The sequence below is a fragment of the Dysidea avara genome, chromosome 5 (assembly GCF_963678975.1).
Source record: "Dysidea avara chromosome 5, odDysAvar1.4, whole genome shotgun sequence".
NCBI classification, from domain to species: Eukaryota; Metazoa; Porifera; class Demospongiae; order Dictyoceratida; family Dysideidae; genus Dysidea; species Dysidea avara.
The window spans coordinates 31,903,457-31,927,496 of NC_089276.1; the positions used below are offsets into that span (position 1 = coordinate 31,903,457).

The following is a 24,040-nucleotide window of genomic DNA, read 5'->3' on the forward strand; positions in this document are numbered from 1 at the left end:
CTCCACTTAAATATGCTACAACAGTGTCGGTACATTGGCCGTCTACCTTGAAATCTCAACTCTAGAGTAGATCCAACACAGAGCAGCCCACACTGTAACAAATACATGTGATCTCACTGTAATTTCATGGACCATGCAGCTGGACTGGGAATCACTTGAAAATAGATGAACAAATTTAACCTGTTTTGTTTGAAGTGAAGCATGTGAAATGTTACACTTAAGAAATCCTAGGATTCTTAGGTGGTATGTAATTAATGTGAGTGTTCCATTTCCAGTCTGACTAGATACATTGAAATTACACACACATCTTGGTCCAGATCACATATGCCTGGTGGCTATGGGCATGGTTTCACATACATAGCTAGGCTTATAATTGAGATTTGGTTGATCTTAGAGTTTTGGCATTTTGCCTGATTCAAGGCCTCTCACACTGCACAAAATTCTTCAAGTTTTAATTCAGCTGGCTCTTTCCTGTTACCAGTGTCTTCCTGCTTGCTTTATTTGTACACTGACATTTGACTTGAAAAGCCAGCCCAGACTGTTTTCTAAAGTCAAAATGAGCAAATTAGCTCACATAAAGTGCCCTTCTTGGTATATCCGTAGATGAACCAAGGATGAACATCACTGATACAGCTCATCCCACAATTAATACGTCGTTACTAATGACAACCAACAAGAACCCACGATCGATCCTTTAATTCTTTTTATCTTATGTTTAATCACCCACTGGAGGTGCCACTGATAACTCATAAGGGAAGTTTCAGCAATGGTAAGTTGCAAGCTTCAATTTGAGAAAGCGTTCCGTTCCGTAGTTTAGTCCATCATTCCGTTCCGTTCCGTTCCGTAGAATAGTCCGCACCATCTGTGCTGACCATCCATTAGCTTCTAACAAACTTGCAGCATGAACCCTGGAGAGACCAAGAGGCTCAGTTACTTGAGATATGATCTTCTCACGTACGTAGTAGTTTAAGACGGTCCTCGTGACATGGCACATATGACTCCAGGGTAAGATTAACAGCTTTGTTGGCTAACTCTGCGGTGCTATTTTCATTAGATGTAAACACCATTAAGTTCCCAACACTTACAATACGTGCACCATCTGTCATCCTTTAGGGCAAATTTTTCATGATGATTACCATATGTTATGTTTTATGTGACTGCTCTATTAGAGTATTGGTGTATACAGTTTCTCAATCTTTAGCAACATTGGTGCTAAGTGATAATAAGATTGTCAGCCACATTCTTTAATGTCTTAGTTGAAAGCCAACAGCTGTCTCTAACAATCATTTCTGAAGGAATTTTTGTTTGTTAAAGTGGCTAGCATTTTCAGTAGTTTCACTATGTTTAAATTCCTGGAACTATAACATTTGGCAGGGAGAAAACCAGACTTTTCCTGGGTACTGGGAGAATGAGCCATTCGGCCATGCGACATACACTTGCCCATCTTCCAATATCGTACAATACATGAGTACTGTACAGTATATGGGAGGTTTGGGTTTTTCTGGCCAAAAATATCACCCACAAACCAGCTTAACAATACCATCCTGACACCGGTTAGGTGCAAACAAGCCCGAAAGTACCTTCAATATGACCCTAAATGCTTCCAGTGGATTGCTACAATTATTTATTCAATGGAATTTTCTACTGAACTGACTAACTGCCTAGGCGATCTCCCTTGTTTCTCAACTTTTTTCCTACGATCCCTAATTGAACTATTTTTTCTTTACACTTGTATATAGCATTTTAAAAATGTATATAATATATTTTACCTACAGTACTGTATGTAAGACAATTAATTACATGTATATATAACTCAATGTGGATGTTAGCTAGCTATTTGCCTTCTTAATTCATACATGCTATATGTACATCTGCATGCATGTGTCTTAAAACCTGACTAAGAAGAAACTTGGTTTAAAGCACAAAGTGTTTATTGTGTCCCATCATGTGATGACTATGCACTGGCCACTGGAGTTCTTACACATCAACAAAATGTACAAGATAATTTGAACTATCACTGAGCAGTATCTACGTGGCTAAACAAGTATCTCAAATATTTCTAGATTGCCTTGCCTCTATATTCTCTGATCTGTGTATTGACCACACTGATACATAACTTGATCAGTTCTCCTCACTACTAGAACAAATACTCTGTCCGTCCCTTTCACGATGCTGTGCAGCTTTTGTACTTACATGACATTGTTTCTATTTATTGCCTCTTATTATTTGTACCACAATCAAGTTACTTATAGGGAAAATCCCTTGAAAAATCCCATTGTCTAACTGGAAGAAAAGGTGAAAAGGACGTAGTTAGTGCTGTGTAAGCTATGTTACTTGTTTTCTTGCAAGGCAATTGTGGATGTTGTAGTTGAGTAACTTTATCAGCGGATTCAGCCCATGTCTTTAATGACTTTGATGATGGGGCAAGAAGTCTGATACCTAGGCAATGTCAATTCCACTGTTTTCAAAGAACTAGTGTATGTTACCAATGTAAAACATTTTGTTTTATAATACATGTGAACTACGTATACGTATTTAAACACACAAAAGGTGAATGATTTTGAAAGTAAAATTAATCTTTTTTTTTTTATCAGAGGACTCTACCATATGTGTAAGATGGGTATACCCAATAAAGCGTATCAAAGCGATAATCAAAATGGGGTGAACCATAATAAATCTGCCAAATATTCTCCCTACATAATATTATTGGTTCGTACGGTGTTCCTTTTTCTGCGATGTACAGGTTGAATAGTTTAGAGTTTCCACATTCCTATGCATGCATGTACCAATTCATGCAAATGGCATGTGTTACAGTGTATGTATTGGCATAACACATTGCCCTGGCATTAGACTACTTTGCCCCATCATTAACCATCCCGAGCAATTAAAGACGTGGGCTGGATTAAAGTTAGCTACTCCATTATTGTACAAGAATTGACAGCATAACTTACACAATACTAACCATGTTATTTTCACCAATGTTTTTCTTTCCGACTATATAGTCGATGGACAGAGATGGAGTTATCCAAGGGGTTTTCCCTACGAGGAACTTGATTGTGTACAAATAATAGGAGGCAATAAATAGAAGCAAGATCATGTAATTACAAAAAACCATGCAGCATTGTGACCAGGAGTGAAGGACAAGGATTGGTAATTAAGTCTTCCATATAGTGGGATCAGTTGAACTTGTGTAACTATCAGTGTGGTCAAACTCGGATCAGAGAATTGAGGCATTAGCTAGCACCTGCCTAGCTGTTTGATTGATTTGATTTATTATTTATCCTCTAGGTAATCAGCATAAGCCGTTCTTCCTTACCAGAGCAACTAAGTACATATACAACACACAGAGCAAAACACAAACAAATTATACAAAAACAAACAAACAAAAAATTACATAATATAATAATACACAACATAGGACATGTAGTTACAAATTTAACACGCATAATTACTTAGCTAAGTATATAGATTTAGCGTAATTAACAAAGATAGGACAAGTCAATGTATTATGAAATGATGCTGTTGAATGGATTGAAATCCAACAAGCAGAGGCACTACAGCGAAAATATTTCCTAGTTCTAGTTGCGTAGATACAACTTGGTGATAGTTTGTACGGTATGGAATGCTTGTTCAGTCAGCAGTTGTTTTCTTCTTTTTTTGTTTCTAAGCTGACAACTCTAGTGACACTAGCAGGGTATAGCCATCACATTATACAGCACTAGTGCCCCATGCTTTAATTCAGGTTTCTTCCTTGTCTGGTATTAAGACACATACAGATGTATGTATGGAATAAGAAGGCCAATAGCTAGCTAGCATCCACATAGAGTAAGGTAAAGTATGTAAGTCATCTTGCATACACAGTGATGCATACACATTATTGATGTCCATGTGAAGATGGACATGTGTATGTGTCACCAGCAGCGGCGGAGGAAGTAGTTGATATGAGGGGGGGCTGGGCTGACCCAGACTTACTTCTATAGTTTGGTAAGGTAAGACCAAAAAAAAAAAAAAAAAAAAAAAAAAGGTCGCAACCAACTGACAAGAGCTTTTCACCTCACTAGCTACCATTTCTAGCTGATAAACTACATAAAAATCCTTTCATAGCTCGCTACACACTGACTACTTTATTAGAGTGACTGCTCTATTAGAGTATCTCGATCTTTATCACGGTTTTCAGCCCCACTCCAAGAAAGATAATTTCGGTGTGATATCATTCTGAGGGGGGGCTAAGCCCCCCCTCAGCGGACCGAGGGGGGGCTTTAGCCCCCTAGCCCCCCCCTTTCCGCCGCCTATGGTCACCAGTGTTGCATGGTTGAATGGCTTGCCCATCCAATGCACTGGCATGGCAAGAGGTCTGGCTATGCCACCGTGTGTATGTAACGACATCCCTATATATATTATTTGTACACATTTGGATGGAAATAAGAGTTAGTATTGATATTTTTTATCTCTCCACAGTAAGGACATGCCTCCACCAGTGGTTGTCATGGATGCACCTCCAGTTCCAGGCAGACTACCCCCACAAGAGTTGATGGAACAAACAAAATAAACAGTAAATGTATGCTAAACATACATGTACACATAATATTATGCGCTGTGCATTAAATCCTACACACAGAAAATTCAACACAAAAATAAAACACTTCAAAGATGTTCAATTAATAAATTAACAATAATATAAACATTCAAATAAAAAACCATTCTTAAAAATGTTTTAAATTTTAGTTTACACTTTCACAATCATCATCATTGCTCTAGCCTGGGGAACTATGTGAGGACCCGGAAACGTGTGAAATAGTCACCATCATCAGATTCATCAGACACGTAGGAATCACCGTCATCAAAGCTCACATTGCGTGTAAAATGTTGTGGTGTGTCAATATCATACACAGGTTGTTCATCTTGGATTGCCCACAAAGAAGGGTTAAATTTGTGTGCAGAAAGGAGGAATGATCTACGTTGTTCCCTACTCTCAACAGTTAGCAAGATTATCTGATCTTTGGGTGTCTGTAGATGTGGTCTGGTAACACTCTGGGCAAGTAACTCAGTAGATCTCTCTACTTCAGCAACTAGCTTGATGAAGCCATCTCTCTCCCCCTCAGTGCATAGGTAGTAGCTGAGTGCGTATGAAGCCTTTAACACATGTCGACATTTCAGTAGCTCTCTGATGGCATCCTCAAAGAATGTGACATCTTGTTCACTTGAAGCTGATGCTTTCAACTTGCTCATTCTGTCTCCAGCCTTCACTAGTATGGTAAGCTCATATTCTAAGCTCTGCACATGATTCTTGTACCAGTCATAGACATGCTTAAAGTAGCAGCCATGTTTCTTCTTAGCCTTCTTCTTTGCTTTAGATTTAGCTGACTCCAACTTCCTATTCGCCAATTTCTTCATGATAAATTTGTTGCATTCAAAGTAACCTCCACTCCGAGAGCCATGAAATCTCCACCGTCCCAAACACATCCAGCAAAACTCATGTTTACATTTGTAGCAAGTCATGTGGTTACATCCATCATCCTTGAAGATTGGTGACTTACAGTTAGGGCATGACTTACAATTTTCACCCAACCAAACATCGTCTGACACCCGCTCTGCAGCTCTCTGAGCACCCTGGTTGTTGTCAACTTGTTCAGATACCTCTCTTTCCCATTCTGCCCACACTTCACAAGTGCATGGGTCATGTGCTGTCTTAGAGCAGCTCCAGCAGAAGAAATGTCCTACCCCACAATCAACATTTCTTGAGTCAATTTTTTTTTCTGAGCTAGTATCAGATGCAGTTGTTTCATCTTGAACATCATTATTCTCTGCTGGGTTATTCACTGGGACTTGTACAGCACGTTCACAGCCAGGATGGGGACACCACTTGATATCTGTCTTACCAGTGACAAACTTATCGAGACCAAACTTTTGATATTTCTGGTATATCTCCTCTGGGATAAGTGTCTTTATGATGGACATGGGCACCAACTCTGAGCAGTCATATGCAGGACACTTCAACTTGCTAACATTCCCAGTGTTAATCTTCTCCTTAAGATATTCCTCCCAGCACAGCTTGCAGATGACATGGCCACAAGGCAGTGAAGGTACTGCAATCTTTTCTGTAACTACCTCAAAACACACTTGACATTCTAACTCAGTGATGGAGCTTTGTTGCTTAAGACTTCTTTTGGGTTTAACAAGGGAATTGTCAACTATTTGTACTCCAGTTTGATAGCACAAAGACGCACAATCATTTGTCCACTTCTCAACAACAATTTGTGCCGACCATCCGTTAGCCTCCAACAAACTTTCAGCATTAACCTTGGATAATCCAAGAGACTCAGTTACTTGAGACATGATTTCTTCTCTTAGTAGTTTAAGCCGGTTCTCACTGTATGGCCTGTAGGATTCTTGTTTTAGAAACCGAGGTTTGACAGCTAGCTCTGCAGTGCTCTTTTCATTAGATGCAAACACCATTAATGGTTCTAGAATTGCAGCAATGGCAGCTTTGTTTGGTGCATTTTGGGCACAGTCCAATGGGGTCTGGCCAGCAATGTTTTTCTGACCCAATATGAATGCATCATTGGCCACAAGGATCTCAACACATTTTACCAAACCTGAAGTGGCTGCTATATGCAGTGGAGAATTCAAGGAACGGTCCACAAATGTCAGTCCAACAATTAGCTGCTTTTTTTCTCTGCAATAGTCAATGGTGAAACTCAACATGGTAGCCCTTCTATCACATTCAACAGGATCTATGGCAGCATTAGTGCAGGTACAAATGAGATGTATGGATGTTTCACCCTTGCCATTTGTGACAGTTGGGTCACCACCTTGAAGTAAAAACTCCTTGTAAATATCTAGTAGGCCTCTCTTGGCGGCATAGTGGATAGGGGTGCTGCGGGTTTGTGACAATTTGTACACTTTGTTAACATTGAGTTTCTTCAACTCAGGTGAGCTATGGTATAGTTGTAGTGCAGTTATTTCATCACCATTTCTTAATGCTTGTTGGAACTGGAGTGAAACAGCAGCCCCCATGTCAATTACAAGTTCTATGCAAAGAAACACACAAAGGTAATTATACAGAAGATAAAATTAATGGCATATTGATTTGTGCAGTAAACTTTCGAGTACATTATGTACAGAATTTGATTTGTGAAATACAAACAGCATACATTATTCAGTGCATTTAAATGTGTACAATTAAGGTATTGAAGCTTCACAATTATGAATGTTGTACAACAACTTTGAGTGGGGGAAAACCATGTAGCCAAAATATATTTACAGGTTTGAAAATAGTACAATTTGACACACAAAACAGCACATGCTTGACAAGGAAACAAAACTGCAGATATGAAACTGTTTAAACCATTACATACATTGTGTACATAATCACAATGGAAGACATTGCAAGTTAAAGTAATACATTACCCACTGTGATTACAGAATGTCAAAGGCATAGCCAGGGGGATTGGATGAACCCCTTTTTCAGAAGCACACTAAATCCTGGAGCTCTGCAGTAGCTACTTGCACACTGACTGGTTTTGTACTACTTTTATTGCATTATGCTGAATCATCCATGAATCCTCACATGATCAATTGCACATGTGATACATGGTGAATATGGTGAAGGACTGGAGCCTTATCTGAAATTACGTCACAGACATAAAATGGCCGATGTAGTGTGGGGATGTTCGTAAAATTTGTATGGGCGACTATGGAAAGAAGATTTTTGTATCTCAGCTAAGACAGAAGATATCGAGCTCTAACCAACAGTTATGGTTATAAATTAGCTGAAAGAATAGGAATCTAGCGTTGTTTTGAAAATCAACCGAAAATCGCTTTTATGCACTTATTGTAACTCTTATAGCCATACCTGCTAGTTAGAGTTCGATATCTTCCTTCTTGGCTGAGATATTGCCATTCAAAAATTTTCTTCCCATAGTCGCCCATACAAATTCTATAAATGTCCCCACACTACAGCAGCCATTTTTATGTTTGTGACGTAATTTCGGATAAAGCTCATTGACTGACACATGTTACAAGCCAGCAGCTGTGATAAACTGGAGTGGTCATGTTATACATGTGTCAGGTTAGCACAAACTGTGAATAGTTGATGTATATTTACTTGATACATGTTGTGGGCACATGACATCTCAAATATATTGGAGTACAAGCCATGTCTGTAGTCAACAGGAGGACTGACCGAGAATAATGTATGCCTGGAAGAAAGCATTGCCAACTAAGGGACTCAAATGTGGAGGACACCCATGTGCTAAGGAGTTCAGTGAAGTTCACTGTCAGTATGTTGTCTGGAAGCGAGGATTGTATTACAGTTTCTAATAAGCTATGTAAACAGCAGTGTGTAGGTTTTAGCTATTCAGATGCACAAACTAGTCTAATGTTACTGCCCAAGGGCACATTTTGTGTATATATGCATCATTTTCATTCAAACATGGTTCAGGGGAAGCATCCAGGCCTTCCCCCAAAGACATTCATGCACTTCAAATCTGAACTCTCTTCCAGAAAATCTTAATTGGCTATGCAATACCAAATATCATGACAATACAGCAAATGAGTACTAGCTACCAGTACCTTTCTCAACAAATATGTACCCTGGAAGGTCACTGTACAGTTTTAAAATTCTGTTGGAGCCCACGGACAAGAACCTGCGAGACTGAATCATGTCTCCAGGTATGCCTGTCCTGATCAAGAGCAACAGAACATCCAGCCAAGATATGGTTCATCACGAGTCAGAGACCTGGACAAAGAGCTGGACAAAGAGCACATTTTTAGGGTTAGTAATGATGTTCCACCTGTCAGGTTCATAGGAGTTGGGAAACACCAATAGTGTGTCTAAGCTCTTGTTGGCCTTATAAGGATTGCAGCTTTTCAAGGTATAGCCATATCATGCTAAAGCTATTACCTTCACCTTTTAAGGAACCATAGTTCACCTTTTAAGGAACCGTAGTTCACCTTTTAAGGAACTGTAGTTTACCTTTTAAGGAATAACACAATATAATGACTTAATGGATAGCTATTATAGTGCTGACTTGATAGCACACTGACATGTACATGTAGGCATAGATATATCTTCCCTACCTATAAAACCTATGATGTAGGTGACACCCTTACAAGTCGTTTTTACTGAGTATCTAAGAAAAACCGGAAGATTAATCTCGAAAATAATGGAACATGTTGTAAACAGTGAAAAGACTGTTAATAGATTGTAGTGGGCGACACTAAATTTAATATCATCATGATCATGTAGTCTACGTATAACTTTCACAGCACTATACACAAACATACAAATGTCCTGTACCTCAAGTAAATCGTCAGACAGTAGATCGTATACGTACCTTAATCGCTTCACATCTTGATGACTTTACCCTATTTAATATTTTCAGTGAGTGGCACCGAGCGGTGAAGCACTGCCATAACCATCACGTGGGGGTTCGCACTTCCCACGGGCTTACCAATTTGGTAATAATGTTTCAGTTATATCAACAACCTTAAATTGGCACGAAAAGGAGGGGCTATATCTAATAAAACCTATATAGGCCACCTTTAGCTAGTTAGCTAACCTAAGCCCCGCCCCTTTGTGTGTCTGATATCTGGGTGGAGCTGAAGAGCTGCAAAAAAAATCGATGTACAGTACTCTAATAGAATGGTTAATCAAATACTCTAATAGAACAATCAGATGATATTTTGTCTATAAAGGGAATTTTTTTGGAGTATAGTTAGTCTATGTTAATGTTGTGCATGGTATCAGCTTTTAGACAAGAACAGTAATACTCCAGCTAGAATGACTCTTATGTAATCCAAATCATTATCTCCTGGCACTGACTGAACTATGATAACAGCTTTTGCTTGAGGTACTAACTTTGAACTCTGGTGTTGATATCAACAAAGTAAAGGCTGAAATGCTTGGTCACACAGAAACCAACACTCCTCATTGTGTATGGCCATAGAGATAATGCCAGTTTTACGAAACATAAAATAATAACAACTTATTATATATAGCTACAGATTCTGGGATGGGGTATGCAGTTTACAGTACAAACTGAGGATTCACAGAGTCCTCCACTGACTAGCTAAAGTCAACAATTCATAGTTAGCTTCTTGCATGTGCATTGTATAAATGCATACTTAGTCCCTGGCCTAAGTACCACAACATTGTATATCACAATCTCGTGATAGTCTGAAGTCACACATACTAACTTCCTACAAATGATTGATCTCAGACTATATAAAAGGTTGAAATGTTTTGGGTGTTCTTTTACGTTTACAATTTTAATACCATACCTGTTTCACTGCCCATACAAAAGTCCTAATAGCAGCAGCAAAATTTATCCCAAATTTATCCCAAATTTCACTGGTAGCAGTGAAAAGTTGTAATTGCAATTTCATTGGCTAGAGTATATAGTGTAGTTGCTTATCAATGGTTGCAAAGGGATGGTTATTATGATCCAAAATGCTTATTACCTTAGAAATGTTCTCCATGGCAATGGTCACTAAGGTTACCATGTTATAGTTGCCTAGCAACTATTACTATGGGCTATTTTGAAATGATTCCCCATTTGAGCCATAACAACCAGACCCTAACAACTGTTGCTTGCCTATTTTCAATGCAACACTCTGGTTTTTATCCCAAATTTCACTGCTCCCCATGCTATTCCAAGTTAATACCATACTTGCACTTTGCTTGCCAAACTAAAATTTCACAAGTGAAATTTCCATTTTCAATGCAACAAGAGTGGTATTTATCCCAAATTTCACTGCTACCCATGCTATCACTAGTACAAACACAACTGTTGCGGATACCCACTGTTGTTTTATCACCAGACCAGTACTCTTTTCCCATGCACTTGTGTGGGGGGGCAAGTGGTTTGGCCACAAGATTTGATTGATTTACATTATGATTTGTTTTTATTCGTTATCTGTATCAACAACCAGCAACTGTTACTTATAGGACATTGTTAGAAGGTGAAGATTGCAACTAGACATCTCAATCACTTAGTGTAGAATGAAAAATGTTCACTTGGTTGATTAGCTTCTCAGTTGTCAATGTGCAAACATTCACACAACTACTATACTCCATGCACTTTGACTTATGATTAAGCATAAGGATTTGTTTCTTGTCTTGTAACAGGATGGGAAGTAGGGCCGGGGTGTAAGTGAGTTAGAATACTTCCCATTATTTCTTGGGCCTTCCACGATTATTATATAGGGGGCTTAGTAAGCCCCCTATATAATAATTGTGGACAGCCCAAAAGTTATAATTAGCCTCTCTGTTTTTAGATCAGGTTCTAATAGATCAGGATATTTGAGTTTTCTGTTTGGACATTCCCTGAGACTCCTTTCAGGTGAGAAATAGCACTGCATGCGCATTGTAATCTAGTCTTCTCTTGAGCTCGTCAATGAATTGACAGGGTTTAGCAGGTTTCAACTTTTAGGAGCTACAGCTACTTGCCAGGGCATCCATGCAACTAATTTTTAACAACCTCAAGACTGCTCCCATAACAGGTCAGACAAATCAACCCTAGAACCAAATTGAATATAGAGTGAAACCTGATCACTTTAAACCTGATTCTATTAGCAGGTTACTTGTCACTTAACATACGTAATTGGGTAATACAGTTTCACTTCATCAATAATATTACTCTAATAAAGCATACATTTAAACATACGCCAATTATTGAAATAGGACAGAGTATTTGATTTGGATAATTGTAATTCCATAGTTATATATATAGCCAACACACAAGCAATGTATAACAATAGCTGCAAAACTCAATATGTTTGTGAAACAGGGTGTATTTCTTATAATGGAGTTTTAATATAGTTAACCATGTATCAGATCACATCTATAGCATCATGAATCAGTATACAAGACCTGAAGACCACAATGCCAAACCCAACTACATCATGTTTTATCATTAATTATTGTGCCATAAGGGACCTATACACAAGAATACTACCAAAAGAAACTTGCTTTTTATCCAGGAAGTCAGAAATCTCAGGCTAGTGATATGAACTCCAGGTGACTTGCAGTTTGGGAAAGCTCGGCGCACACATGTATGATGTTTGAACTGCAGCAATTAAATTCTTTTGTCTATACTAGTCATAGCACTTGTGAAATTATATACTTCCTCTTGCAAGAAAACAAAAAACTTGTTATTGTTTGGTCACTACCATAAATGTTTCCAGTGTATGCATACATATTTATTTAACTTCTGTAGCTGTATATATACCTTGTGTGTTCTAGCTGACAAGAGAGGAGAAGCCTCCAACAGTGGTTGTCATGGATACACTTCCAGTCCCTGGCAGACTACTACCACAAAAGTTAATGGAATAGCAAAATAAATAATAAGTGTATGCTTAACACATTATATGCTTGTATTAAATCCTACATGTAGAATCCAAAATAATCCAACTCTAAATTTATAAGATTAAGAACACGTCAAAATTCTAGCTCAGCAGGCTGTCCATCATCTCACATTGCCATCAGGGAAGGGTTGAATTTGTGGGCAGCTAGAAGGAATGAACGTCGCTGTTCTCTGCTCTCAACTGTAAGCAAAATGATTTGATTTTTTGGTGTCTGTAGATGTGGCCTGGCAACACTCTGGGCAAGTGGCTCAGTAGATTTCTCTACCTCAGCAACTAACTTAATAAACTCATCTCTCTCTCCTTCAGTGTGCAGGTAGTAGCTAAGCGCATACGAAGCTTTTAACACGTATCGACACTTCAATAGCTCTCTGATGGCGTCTTCAAAGAATGTGACATCCTGATTGCTCTTAGCTAAAGCTTTCAACCTGCTCATTTTATCTCCAGCCTTCTGAAGTATAGTTAGCTCATATTCTAGGCTCTGCACATGATTCTTGTAACGGTCGTAAACATGCTTGAAATAATGGCCATGTTTTTTCTTAGCCTCCTCCTTTGCTTTAGACTTAGCAGACTCCAACTGCTTATTAGCCAGTTTCTTCATGATAAACTTGTTGCATTCAAAGTACCCTCCGGTCAGTTTGCCATGGAAGACCCATCGTCCCATACACATCCAGCAAAACTCATGTTTACACATATAGCAAGTCATGTGGTTACATCCATCATCCTTGAAGATTGGTGAGTTGCAGTTAGGACATGGCTTACAATTATCCCCCACCCAGACATCATCTGACACCCTCTCAGAAGCCCTCTGAATGCCATGTGTGTCATCTAGCTCAGCTATTTCTTTTTCCCACTCCGCCCACACCTCACAAGTGCACGGGTCATGTGCTGTCTTAGAGCAACTCCAGCAAAAGAAATGTCCTACCCCACAATCAACATTTTTGAAGTCAACTTTCTTCTCTGAGCTAGTACCAAATGCAGCTGCACCTTGAATGTCATTATTCTCTGCTGGGTTATTCACTGGGATTTGTACAGCACGTTCACAGCCAGGGTGGGGACACCACTTGATATCTGTCTTACCAGTGACAAACTTATCAAGACCAAACTTTTGATATTTCTGAAATATCTCCTCAGGTATGAGTGCCTTTATTACGGATATGGGCACCAACTCTGAACAGTCATATGCAGGACACTTCAGCTTGCTAACATTCCCAGTGTTAATCTTCTCCTTAAGATAATCCTCCCAGCACAGCTTGCAGACTACATGGCCACAAGGTACTGTGATCTTTTCTGTAACTACCTCAAAACACACTTCACATTCTAGTTCAGTGATGGACTTAAGACTCTCAGTGGGTGTGGCAGAAAATCTGTCAGCTAATTCAGGAGGGACCTCCACTCCAGCTTGATTAAACAACCCCACACAATCATCAACCCATCTCTCAATAATAATCTGTGCTGACCATCCGTTAGCTTCTAACAAACTTTCAGCATGAACCCTGGAGAGACCGAGAGGCTCAGTTACTTGAGATATGATCTCCTCACGTAGTAATTTAAGGCGGTCTTCGTGACATGGCACATATGACTCCAGCGTAAGATTAACAGCCTTGTTGGCTAACTCTGCGGTGCTATTTTCATTAGATGTAAACACCATTAATGGCTCCAGAATTGCAATAATGGCAGCTTTGTTTGGTGCATTTTGGGCGCAATCCATTGGAGTCTGTCCAGCAACATTTTTTTGCCCTAATATGAATCCATCATTGGCCACGAGGATCTCAACACATTTCACCAATCCTGAAGTGGCTGCTAAATGGAGTGGAGAATTCAAGGCACTGTCCATGTACGTTAGTCCAATAGTTTGCTTCTTCTTTTTACCACAATAGTCAATGGTTAAACTCAACATGGTAGCTCTTCTCTCACACTCAACAGGATCTTCAGCAGCATTAGTGCAGGTACAAATGAGATGTATGGCTGTTTGGGTCCTGCGGTTTGGAACAGTGGGATCACCACCTTGAAGTAGAAACTCCCCATAAATATCTCTTAGGCCTCTTTTGGCGGCGTAGTGGAGAGGAGTGTTGTGAGTTGGTGACAACGTATACATTTTATTAACATTAAGTTTCTTCAACTCAGGTGAGCTATGGTATAGTTGTAGTGCAGTTATTTCATCACCATTTCTTAATGCTTGTTGGAACTGGAGTGAAACAGCAGCCCCCATGTCAACTACAAGTTCTATGCAAAGAAAACACACAAAGGTAATACAAGGAATTTCAAAATAAACCAATGGAGGTCAGCTACCGGCAGTTGCAGTTATACTTTTAGACCTTCAATTCCTACTTCAGTCATAAAGCTTGCTAATAGTATAGTCATGATTGAAGTAGGGCTGCAACATCCACTAGTATAGCTGCAAGAGCAGCCAACTTTTTGTTTTATTACTTTGTGTTTCTTATTATACTTTAATTCAAAATTCCTATTTTAAAACTTTACGACTGGTGAACCTGTACATATGCACCGCATCATAGTACCAATAAAGTCCACCTCACCTGACTGTTAATAATTATTAGGGCTGAAATGATCGTGGTTTTTTACTGAGTATTCGAGTACTCTCTAGAGTTAACAAATACTAGCTACCTTGTAGTTAAGCAGTTTACAGCCTTTTCAAGTAACAACAGTGATATGCATGATGCATTTGCCATAGGGGTGTGACAAAATGAAGGCTATAGAGTTTGATTGGCATAATTTCTTGTCAAGAACACTAACATCAGTACAGTAATGTGAGGTGGATCATGTGATCTTAACAAGTACTCGAGTATTTGCAGTATTTGTTTCAGCCCTATTAATTATTGTATCCATCTCACTTCCTTTATTTCAAAGCAGAAGTCTGGATTTCAAGGATTTCGATTTTGATAAGTACATAGCATATTTCAAAGTCTGGGTAGATAAACGGAAATTTGTGTTAATAATTATTATAGCGGTACATGCATGCTTGCCAAAAACTAACTTTATTACTGATGAAATAGTCCCCACCCAGAGAGAAGATTGGGCTGGGGAGTCTCTAATAAGCCACCAGCTCAATTGCATCTATGTTAGAATAGCAGCATGCACAGTCTGCAACAAAGGCCATTCTGGATCAGCCGTTTACTGGCTTTTGGCACAGTAATAATACAGCTTAATCATTACCATCATTAATACTGAGCTGAGTGAATCACCAAAACTTTGAATCACGTATGAGGCAGGGAATTTATTTTATGAAAGACAACAGGACTTGGGAACATACTATATATCAAATGTAAATGTATGTAATAACTTTAGCAAGCTAACTTAATTTTATTGTAATTTTATACATTCAATATGTAAATGTAAGTTGTACGTATACTTTTTCTGGCTGTGGGCACCAGTTGCCCACAGACCTTTAATGCAGGCTTTGCCTGCATTAAAAAGCAGTTAAAATAATAAAATATTTTAAAACTATTATTATTATTATTACTAGGACCGCGTCACATACAACCAAGTACATACACCAACGTGACAGCCCCCCAGTGAGGCTATTAGGTGGTGAATGCATTATCCCCAAATCAACTCAATATGTCACAGTAATGACAGATATAACACTATAGTGGCATCGTAACTAAAGGCCACCAGTAGCTAAGTGCCAGTACATCATTGGTGTGGTATAAATGGCACAGTGATGTGTACAAAGTATATGTATACAAAACATACAGGAGAGAACTATACATTATTGCAGTATTGTATGCAGCAATACATTATAGGCAACATCACCATGCAGATAAAAATTATTAGCCAATATACAGCAATGCATATCAACATCAACTAGAGCTAAGTAAGGTTCATCAGTGATGTAGCAATGGCACAGTGATGGGTGACACACCATAGTTATGCATACACAACTTTCAGGAGATAGCTACACAATGCTGTAGGCGTATGCAAGCCAGATGAACCAGATAAAGGAAGACAGCCAAGCCACTAGAGCCTAGTAGCTACGCCAGGTGAAGGCAAAAAAGATTAAGCACATATTGAATTGCCTGACACCAACACAAAGAAAGTTCGCCATGCCAGCTGCACAAGACAAAATTGTTTACTTGTATTTTATATGTAACTGTAAGCTTATTGTAAAGAGCGTGGCATATGTCAGTTTAATGTTTTCTTGTATTGTTTATTTACATGAATGCAGGGCCGCCCAGAGAAATTAAGGGGCCCAGGGCAAAGAGTTAAAGTGGGGCCCTTGACCCAAGTTGTAAAGTGAAGACCAAAAAAAAAAAAAAAAAGGTCACAACCTTCAGGCAATGACAATAACTACCCATCACCAACCATATCTCCTTATCTGTAAGCTTGCTACACTGCTCCTCTGAAGAATACTGTGACTGCTCTATTAGAGTATTTAGATCTGACTGCTCTATTAGAGTATATCGATCTTTTAAACAGGTATTCAGGGGGCCCTTCATGAGGCCTCCTGGGGCCCCTTTCAGGCTGGGGCCCGGGGCAAAATGCCCCAGTTGCCCCCCCCCCCCCCCCCCTGTGGGCGGCCCTGCATGAATGAATCCACTGGCAGCTGGCATGGAGACTTGAGATGTTACAAACATAAAAACTTACTTGTAATCTTCTTGTTTACACAAGTGGCTTCTGTAATCTTCTTGTTTACACAAGTGGCTTCTGGCTCTCCTGCACGGGCATCACTAATCTTCTTCGCGCAATATGTAAGTAATTAAGCAAGGGTGTGGTACTGGGCGTTATATAGAATTACACGTATGGTCAAGTCATCAGCACAAACAGGAGCGACGATTATACGTTTGTGCCTTCATTCACAGGCGAATCTATCCCCGGTTAGTTCATGTCTCTAGGCCTCGTAGTTTTCTCAAACATTAATTATTTAATTATTTATTTAATTATTTATTTATTTATTACGTAATTTTAACCGCGTTTCGTATTATTCTTAGTACTTGGTTATATAATTATTTAATGGACAATTAAAATACAAAATTGATTAATAGGCCAAAGGTCTTTGAGTCCAGTTTCTCTCCAATATTGGTCTAGTGAGTGTTTGAAAGAAGATATTGTTTTTGCCAGAACTACTTCGTCAGATAAGTCATTCCATTGTTGGATTATTCTAAAGTTGAAAAAGTGTTGACCAATGCTTCTGCAAATTCTTTGTTTAAAAAGTTTCATTAGATGGCCCCTGGTAACACTGTCTTGTTGTAATGTAAAGATATCTTTTGGGTCAATTTGACAGTATGAGTTTAGTATCTTAAACACTTCAATTAGATCTCCTCTTTGTCGTCTACAAAAACGTGAGTGCAAATCTAGTTCTTGAAGTCTACCTTCATAAGATAGTGTAGAGATAGATGGTATCAGCTTAGTAGCCCTTCTTTGAACCTTTTCTAGTACGTCAATGTCCTTTGCTAAATGAGGGCTCCAGATTGGGGCACAATACTCTAGGTGCGGTCGAACTAAAGTTTTGTACAGCAGTGTAAATGATGGTGCTGATCTATTCTTGAAACTACGCTTCAGTCTTCCCAATACTTGGTTAGCATTACTTGCAATTTTGTGACAATGAAGACTTGAGCCCATGTCTGGTGTGATCCATACACCTAAATCTCTTTGTTCTGTTGTTAATTCTAGCTGACTATGAGCTCCTGAGGCCTGATCGTACAGGGTGTAGATGTTGTGGTTTCCTCTACCTAAGTGTATCACGGTGCACTTTAAAGTATTAAACTTCAGTAACCAAAGTCTTTACCAGTTCGAGATAAAATTAAGGTCTTCCTGTAAAATATTGACATCTTGAGGTGTTTGGATAATTCTGTAAAGTTTAGAGTCATCAGCAAACATCTCTAGTGTACTTTGGAGTCCATCAGTTATGTCATTAACATACAGGATAAATAAAAGTGGGCCAAGCACTGACCCCTGTGGTACTCCACTTGTAACATTCACCCATCTAGAACTGCTACCATTAAGAACCACACGTTGTTGTCTACCAATCAAAAAGTTCTTTATCCATGTGAGAAGGTTGCCATTGATACCATAAGATTGTAGTTTACTTATAAGCCGTAAATGTGGGACGGAGTCAAAGGCTTTGGAGTAGTCCAAATAGATAACGTCAACACCAAACCCAGAATCAACAGCAGCAGACCATTTTCTGTGACATTCTAGTAAGTTGGTAAAGCATGATTTATGTTTCACAAAGCCGTGCTGGTTTGGGTTGAGTACCCTGTGTAGGTCAAGAAAGTCCCACAGTTGTTCCCTTATTATTGATTCAATAAGCTTAACTACTTGTGACGTAAGACTTATTGGTCTGTAATTAGATGGTTGCAATCTACTGCCTTTTTTAAGAAGAGGTGTAACGTGAGCCTTCTTCCAAAGGTCTGGAAGTGTGCCAGAGTTCAATGATTGCTTTGTTAGTAAAAATAAAGGATTAGCTAAAGAGGCAGCACATGATTTCAGAAAATGAGGATGTAAAGCATCAGGGCCAGGGGCCTTGTTTCCGTTCAAGGAAAGTAGTTTGTAAAATATTAATTCTTCTGATATGTTAATGTCTGACAGTGTTTCAGAAATTCGGGTTGAAATGGCTGGAATATAACTTGACTCTTCTAAAGTAAAAGTGGACTTGAAAAAGCTATTTAACTCTTCAGCACCTTCTGCATCAGATAAAGTCATTGTACCATCAGGTTTTTGCAAATGAGTGATGTCTGATCGATTTTTTTGTTTGCTGTTTATGTAGCGATATAGCACTTTAGGATGAGTCTGTGAAATTTGAATCAGTTTTGATTTATAACTAGATTGGGAAGATCTTATCATTGATTTGACTGTGTTTCTTTGTTGAGCATAGGTCTGATAGTCACTACTAGTCTTGGTGGTTTTCCACTTGTTGAATAATCTTTTCTTATTACAAACAGCAACTGATAATCTTTTGGACCACCAAGAAGGCTTAGCTTTGTTAGCTTTAGAAACTCTAGGAATGTAAATGTCAATAGCTGACGATACAGCTTGAACAAATAAATTGTAGTTATGGTCTATGTCATGACCTTCAAATCTTGACGACCAGTCCATTTCTTTGAAGTAACTGTTCAGGGAATCATAATCCCCTCTAAAATAATTGTAGGACTTAGTCGTTTTACTCCGTTTGTGTATTGCTCCGCAACAAAGTTCCCACCAGCGTTGAAACCGGGTCGGGTCATCCGGGTCATCCGGGTCACATTTTCTCCGGGTCATCCGGGTCTGACCCGGTTTACAATTTATCCGGGTCTGACCCGGTTTACAATTTATCCGGGTCTGACCCGGATTGGATCACGTGAGAAACGAAATTGTTCGTTTGACGACGTGGAAACTTATAAACGCTATCGCATAGCTATTTCGTGAGCCACGCCCACTTATCGCAATACCAACATACGTTCAGCCACGCTCATTTGTTAGTAAGTGTAGTATGTAGCACGAAATTGAGGGTATCTATGGTGAGGGGTAGCTATTGTCAGTAGGTAGGGTTTCCACTCAAAATAGAAAGATGCTTCATTTTGTTGTTTCTGGAGATTTTCACACAGATTTACCTTTAAGTTAAAGCAAACAAGTGCTAATTTATTATTGGAATGTTTGCAGCAGTTGCTATCAGCACAATTTTAACATATGAAATATCCGAAAAATAGTCACGTGACCAAAAATCCCTTCACATAGGATTTCCACTGCAAAATAAGATGATGCCTCAGCCTTTTGCATTGTTTCTGATGATTTTCACACAGACTGACCTTGAGATAAAACAAACAAGTGCTAATATATTATTAAACTGCCTATTGCTTTCAATACATCTATATCAGTGCAGTTTTAACTCTAAATCCACAAAAAGTGGTCACGTTGCCAACAATCCCATTACAGCTATAAAGGATGTGCTATAACACTACAAGAAGTCTTCATTATAAGGCAAGAAAATACACTAATAATTGTGACTTCGGTCACCTTTTTTCTAATAAGATGTCCAATTTAAAAAAATATGGTATTTTTGGTCACGTGACCACTTTTTATATGTTTTTGTGTGTTAAACTTATGCTGATACCCAATGCCACAAGCAATCCAATAATAAATTAGCACTTGTTTGCTTTATCTGAAAGGTCAGTCTGTATAAAAATCACCAGAAATAACAAAAGGAAGCGCCTTCCTATTTTGAGTTGGAAACCCTACAGTAGGTGAAGACCTTTTTTTTTTTTTTTTTTTTTTGGCCTTCAACCTACAGCTAGGCTGAAGTTGCAATATTTACTCAACACAAATCGAACGCTCAAAATGTAGACTTGTTCGCTCGCTCGAGACTAGCCAAAACACGTCTCGGCTTTAATTAATCCGGGTCACATCCGGGTCAAATCCGGGTCAGTGGGTCATCCGGGTCAGCAGTAGTGACCCGGTTTCAACGTTGGTTCCCACATCAAACAATCATGATCACTAGAGCCAAGTGGGGGTAGGTGAACAAGGTTAGCAACATTATCAGGGTCATTTGTTATTATTAAATCTAAAATAGAAGACTTTTGACTAGGATGGTGGCGGGTAGGTTGAGTGGTATGCTGGGATAAAAAAAGAGTCTTGCATTGCATCCAAAAACTTGGCTGAGAATGATGTAGGGCTACTGGAACAATAATGGTTGACCCATTCTATATCTGGGAGATTGAAGTCGCCAATAAGTAAAAGTTGATTGAAGCTTTGCTGAAGGGAGATGGTGTGAATTATGTCTAGGAGCTTAGAGCTGTTTAATTCAGTAGAGGAGGGTGATCTATAAACTAGTCCAACAAGCAGGGTGTTATTGGCAGGTAAAGAGATTAAGCACCACAATGATTCGTCAAAGTTGACTGTTTCAAGCTTTTGGCAAGGTGAGCATGTGAGTGATTTGTGGACGTATAGAAGGACTCCACCACCGCGAGAAGCAGATCGGTCATTTCGTAAGATGTTGTAGTTGTCTAGATAGATTTCAGAGTCCTTAATACTACTGTCTAACCAGGTTTCAGTGATGCCAATGATATAGGGATTGTGTTGAGAAGCAAGTAACTGAAGTTCACTGAACTTGTTGAAAATACTCCTGGCATTTGTTTGTAAACAAAGGAGAGAGTCAAGGGTAGTCACAGATTCAGTGTTACAATTAGTTGAGGTTGTACCGGGGGAGAATTTTACTCCTCCCTCCGGACAATCAGTCCGTTTTTTATCCGATAAAAATTTCCTTCCTTGTTCATGTCAACTAATTTGCTCCTAAGAAGTTTGTTATCTTTTTGCTGCTGTGGGGTAAGGTCAGGTGTAATGTAGATTTTACGAAAGCTACTTGGAGTAGAGTCATGACGTAAGTGAGTGCAGCAACGTAGAATAGCTGCTTTTTCTTTGTCAGAGTTGACGGTTACTTTTAGGAGCCTGCTTTTGTTGCCCTTATTTCCTAGTCGTAAAGCATTGTTAATTGTTGCTTTTACACCCAAATGCTGAAAAATATCTGCAGTTTTCTTAATGCCTTGGTGCTTGCGGGATTCTGCATCATCCCCGGAGGCTTCTTCTAGGTTGTGGACTATCAAGTTAAGTTGTCGTTTACTTTTTTCCTTCTCTTCTGCAAGTACAGAGCTTAGAGCAGTTGAAATATCAGTAGAGCCCTTAACTGGGTGCTGAATAATGTTGGTATTTTGTTGCTGAGAGCCTTCAAAGTTGTCGTTGGTTTCCATTATTATTGGACCTTCTTGTGAAGCTGTTTTGGGCTTGAGACATTCTTTTGCCTGATTGACCACTTCTGTAAATTGATCAACAACTTCCTTTAAGCACAAACACACACTACTTTGAACAGCTTGGGATAAACTTTCAATTGTACAAGCTTGGCCAATAGCTTTGCTAACAAGTACATCACAGTATTGACAGAACCAGTGTATTTGGTTATACTCACCCACTGTTGTCATCACATTTTCTGGAATCTTTTCACAGGATGCGCACAAATACATTTCACATTTTTCACACTGGATTAATTGATCAACAGCACTGGTGCATCTATCACAGTACAAGCTTTCCTCCTGTGAGTCGCCATCAGTCTTTCCTCCTTTCTTGGGGTACGGCTCAGCTGAACCTTTTGCCTTAGGGTTCTTATCCTTGTGCCCTTTTGGCATTGTTTCAAAATTCTAAATAATGCTCACCACACAAAAATCGGTGCAAAACAAAGCAGTGCTGTTAAGTAGGTGACACAATAGACTTCTCAAATCAAAACAATGGTGTAACCACCAAGAGAAATCAATAAAATAGACAATAAGATGATTTGAAATCAAACAAGCCTTTAGCCAAATCAATTTATGGACAAAGAAATGAAAAATGAAGGCAAGTCCACGATGCTTGCCATCATTAGAAGTTAAGGATAGAATTTTAGGTTGCTCTGAAGACACATTTAGGGGTTGCAACCAATACCACCAAGCTGTTATGAAGGGAAAACTGAGGCTGGTTTTTATGTGATGTTGAAATTTAAAGGAAGTATACGTTTCATGACGAAAGCTGATTAAACACCTCGAGCCCTAGCTTGGGGTGAAAAAATATTGATTCTGAGCCAGACCCTTTCTCAAGGGGGGGGGGTAAAAACAAGTATCACTCTTGAGAAAATAGAGCAGGCCACACATGACTACCCTTATCAATTTTAATGCAGTTTGCTCAGCAGATAGGTAGACAGATTATCCTTTTTATCAAAGACACTGATGGGTACACAAAAGGCATATAGCAAACTTAATTAGTTGTTTTCACCCCCACCCACATCCCTTTTACCCCACTACCACTAATTTCATTATTGATGTTATCAATCACATGCACACGTATTTTGAGCTCAGTAAATGTCACTTACACCTCAGAAATGGTGGTAAAACATGAGCAAGTTCTTAAAAGGCTTTAGATAACTTTACTAGTAACAGACAGCTTGATTTTGGAGTATTTTCTTTAATAATGAAAAATGACCTCCTGCCCGCACATGGAAATCAGAATTTTTCATGAGAACTGAAACAAGTAGCTAATCAAGTATGCCTGCGGGGCCTATTAGCAACCTGTTAATCGATACTCATACATACACACATACACATTAACAACACCTTTGTGTGGTGATAGTACAGCAACAATAAACTGCATAGAAGCAGTATTCAGCTTATCAGCCTCGGAAATAGCGCACGGATCATTGATATGACAATTTGCTCAGTCGGGTGCGAGGGTAATTCATTCGAGATCAGAATGATTGTTGCAGACACCTTTTCAAAAATCACTTGTATAGTAAGAGAAAAGAATAAGGAAAAGCCGATTCGGGAAGCCAGTGCGTGACATGTAGTACAGCAATGAAACTATTAAATGCCGGAGCCAAAAAAAAAAATGTACAATACTCAATAGCTCACCTCAAGTAAATATAAGCTTAAATCGTACGATCATGTATTAGAAAGCCACTTCACACCTTCCAATCTTGGTAGCTCCACCCATAGATGCTCCGCCCCCCAGCTCCACCCTCCCAAACTCCAACGAGATGGTAAGTTATGATTACCGGAAACGAAACCGGAAACGAAACGAAACCGAGGTTATGCATGAAGTCACGTGAATTAACACTCAAGAATACGGGATTTTATGGCAACAATGCCATCATCCCTGGACTGGGCATGGCAACAATACCATCATCCCTGGACTGGGTAGAGTTTGCCTCTCTTCCCACTGT

General features: G+C 39.1%; 2 protein-coding genes and 1 long non-coding RNA gene across 6 annotated transcripts in view; 1 reads left to right on the forward strand and 2 right to left on the reverse strand.

The window, feature by feature from the left end:
- The window catches only part of LOC136256094 (uncharacterized), a 6,263-nt gene extending 1,576 nt beyond the window's left edge, over window positions 1–4,687 (forward strand). Inside the window, exon 3 of the long non-coding RNA XR_010701320.1 lies at window positions 4,459–4,687. This is a non-coding gene — a long non-coding RNA (uncharacterized lncRNA). The remainder of the gene's footprint in view (window positions 1–4,458) is intronic.
- Window positions 4,529–9,477, reverse strand: LOC136256082 (ankyrin repeat and IBR domain-containing protein 1-like). Of its 2 annotated transcripts, none has more exons than XM_066049006.1 (2): window positions 9,339–9,477; window positions 4,529–7,031 (listed from the first exon to the last, which is right to left on the reverse strand). In XM_066049006.1, the coding sequence occupies exon 2, from the start codon at window positions 7,015–7,017 to the stop codon at window positions 4,768–4,770; it is 2,250 nt and encodes a 749-aa protein (XP_065905078.1). In that variant the 5' UTR covers window positions 7,018–7,031; window positions 9,339–9,477; the 3' UTR covers window positions 4,529–4,767. The 2 variants fall into 2 exon arrangements, with proteins under 2 accessions (XP_065905078.1, XP_065905077.1); XM_066049005.1 differs by having other exon boundaries at window positions 9,302–9,445.
- Window positions 9,478–12,325: 2,848 nt separating this feature from the next.
- LOC136256095 (ankyrin repeat and IBR domain-containing protein 1-like) lies at window positions 12,326–23,841 on the reverse strand. Of its 3 annotated transcripts, none has more exons than XM_066049025.1 (2): window positions 23,730–23,841; window positions 12,326–14,592 (listed from the first exon to the last, which is right to left on the reverse strand). In XM_066049025.1, exon 2 carries the CDS (start codon window positions 14,576–14,578, stop codon window positions 12,476–12,478), a length of 2,103 nt encoding a protein of 700 aa, XP_065905097.1. In that variant the 5' UTR covers window positions 14,579–14,592; window positions 23,730–23,841; the 3' UTR covers window positions 12,326–12,475. The 3 variants fall into 3 exon arrangements, 2 of the variants coding, with proteins under 2 accessions (XP_065905097.1, XP_065905098.1); XM_066049026.1 differs by lacking the exon at window positions 23,730–23,841 and adding an exon at window positions 16,972–17,247; XR_010701321.1 differs by lacking the exons at window positions 12,326–14,592; window positions 23,730–23,841 and adding exons at window positions 15,859–16,358; window positions 16,972–17,247.
- Between the last annotated feature and the right edge of the window lie 199 nt (window positions 23,842–24,040).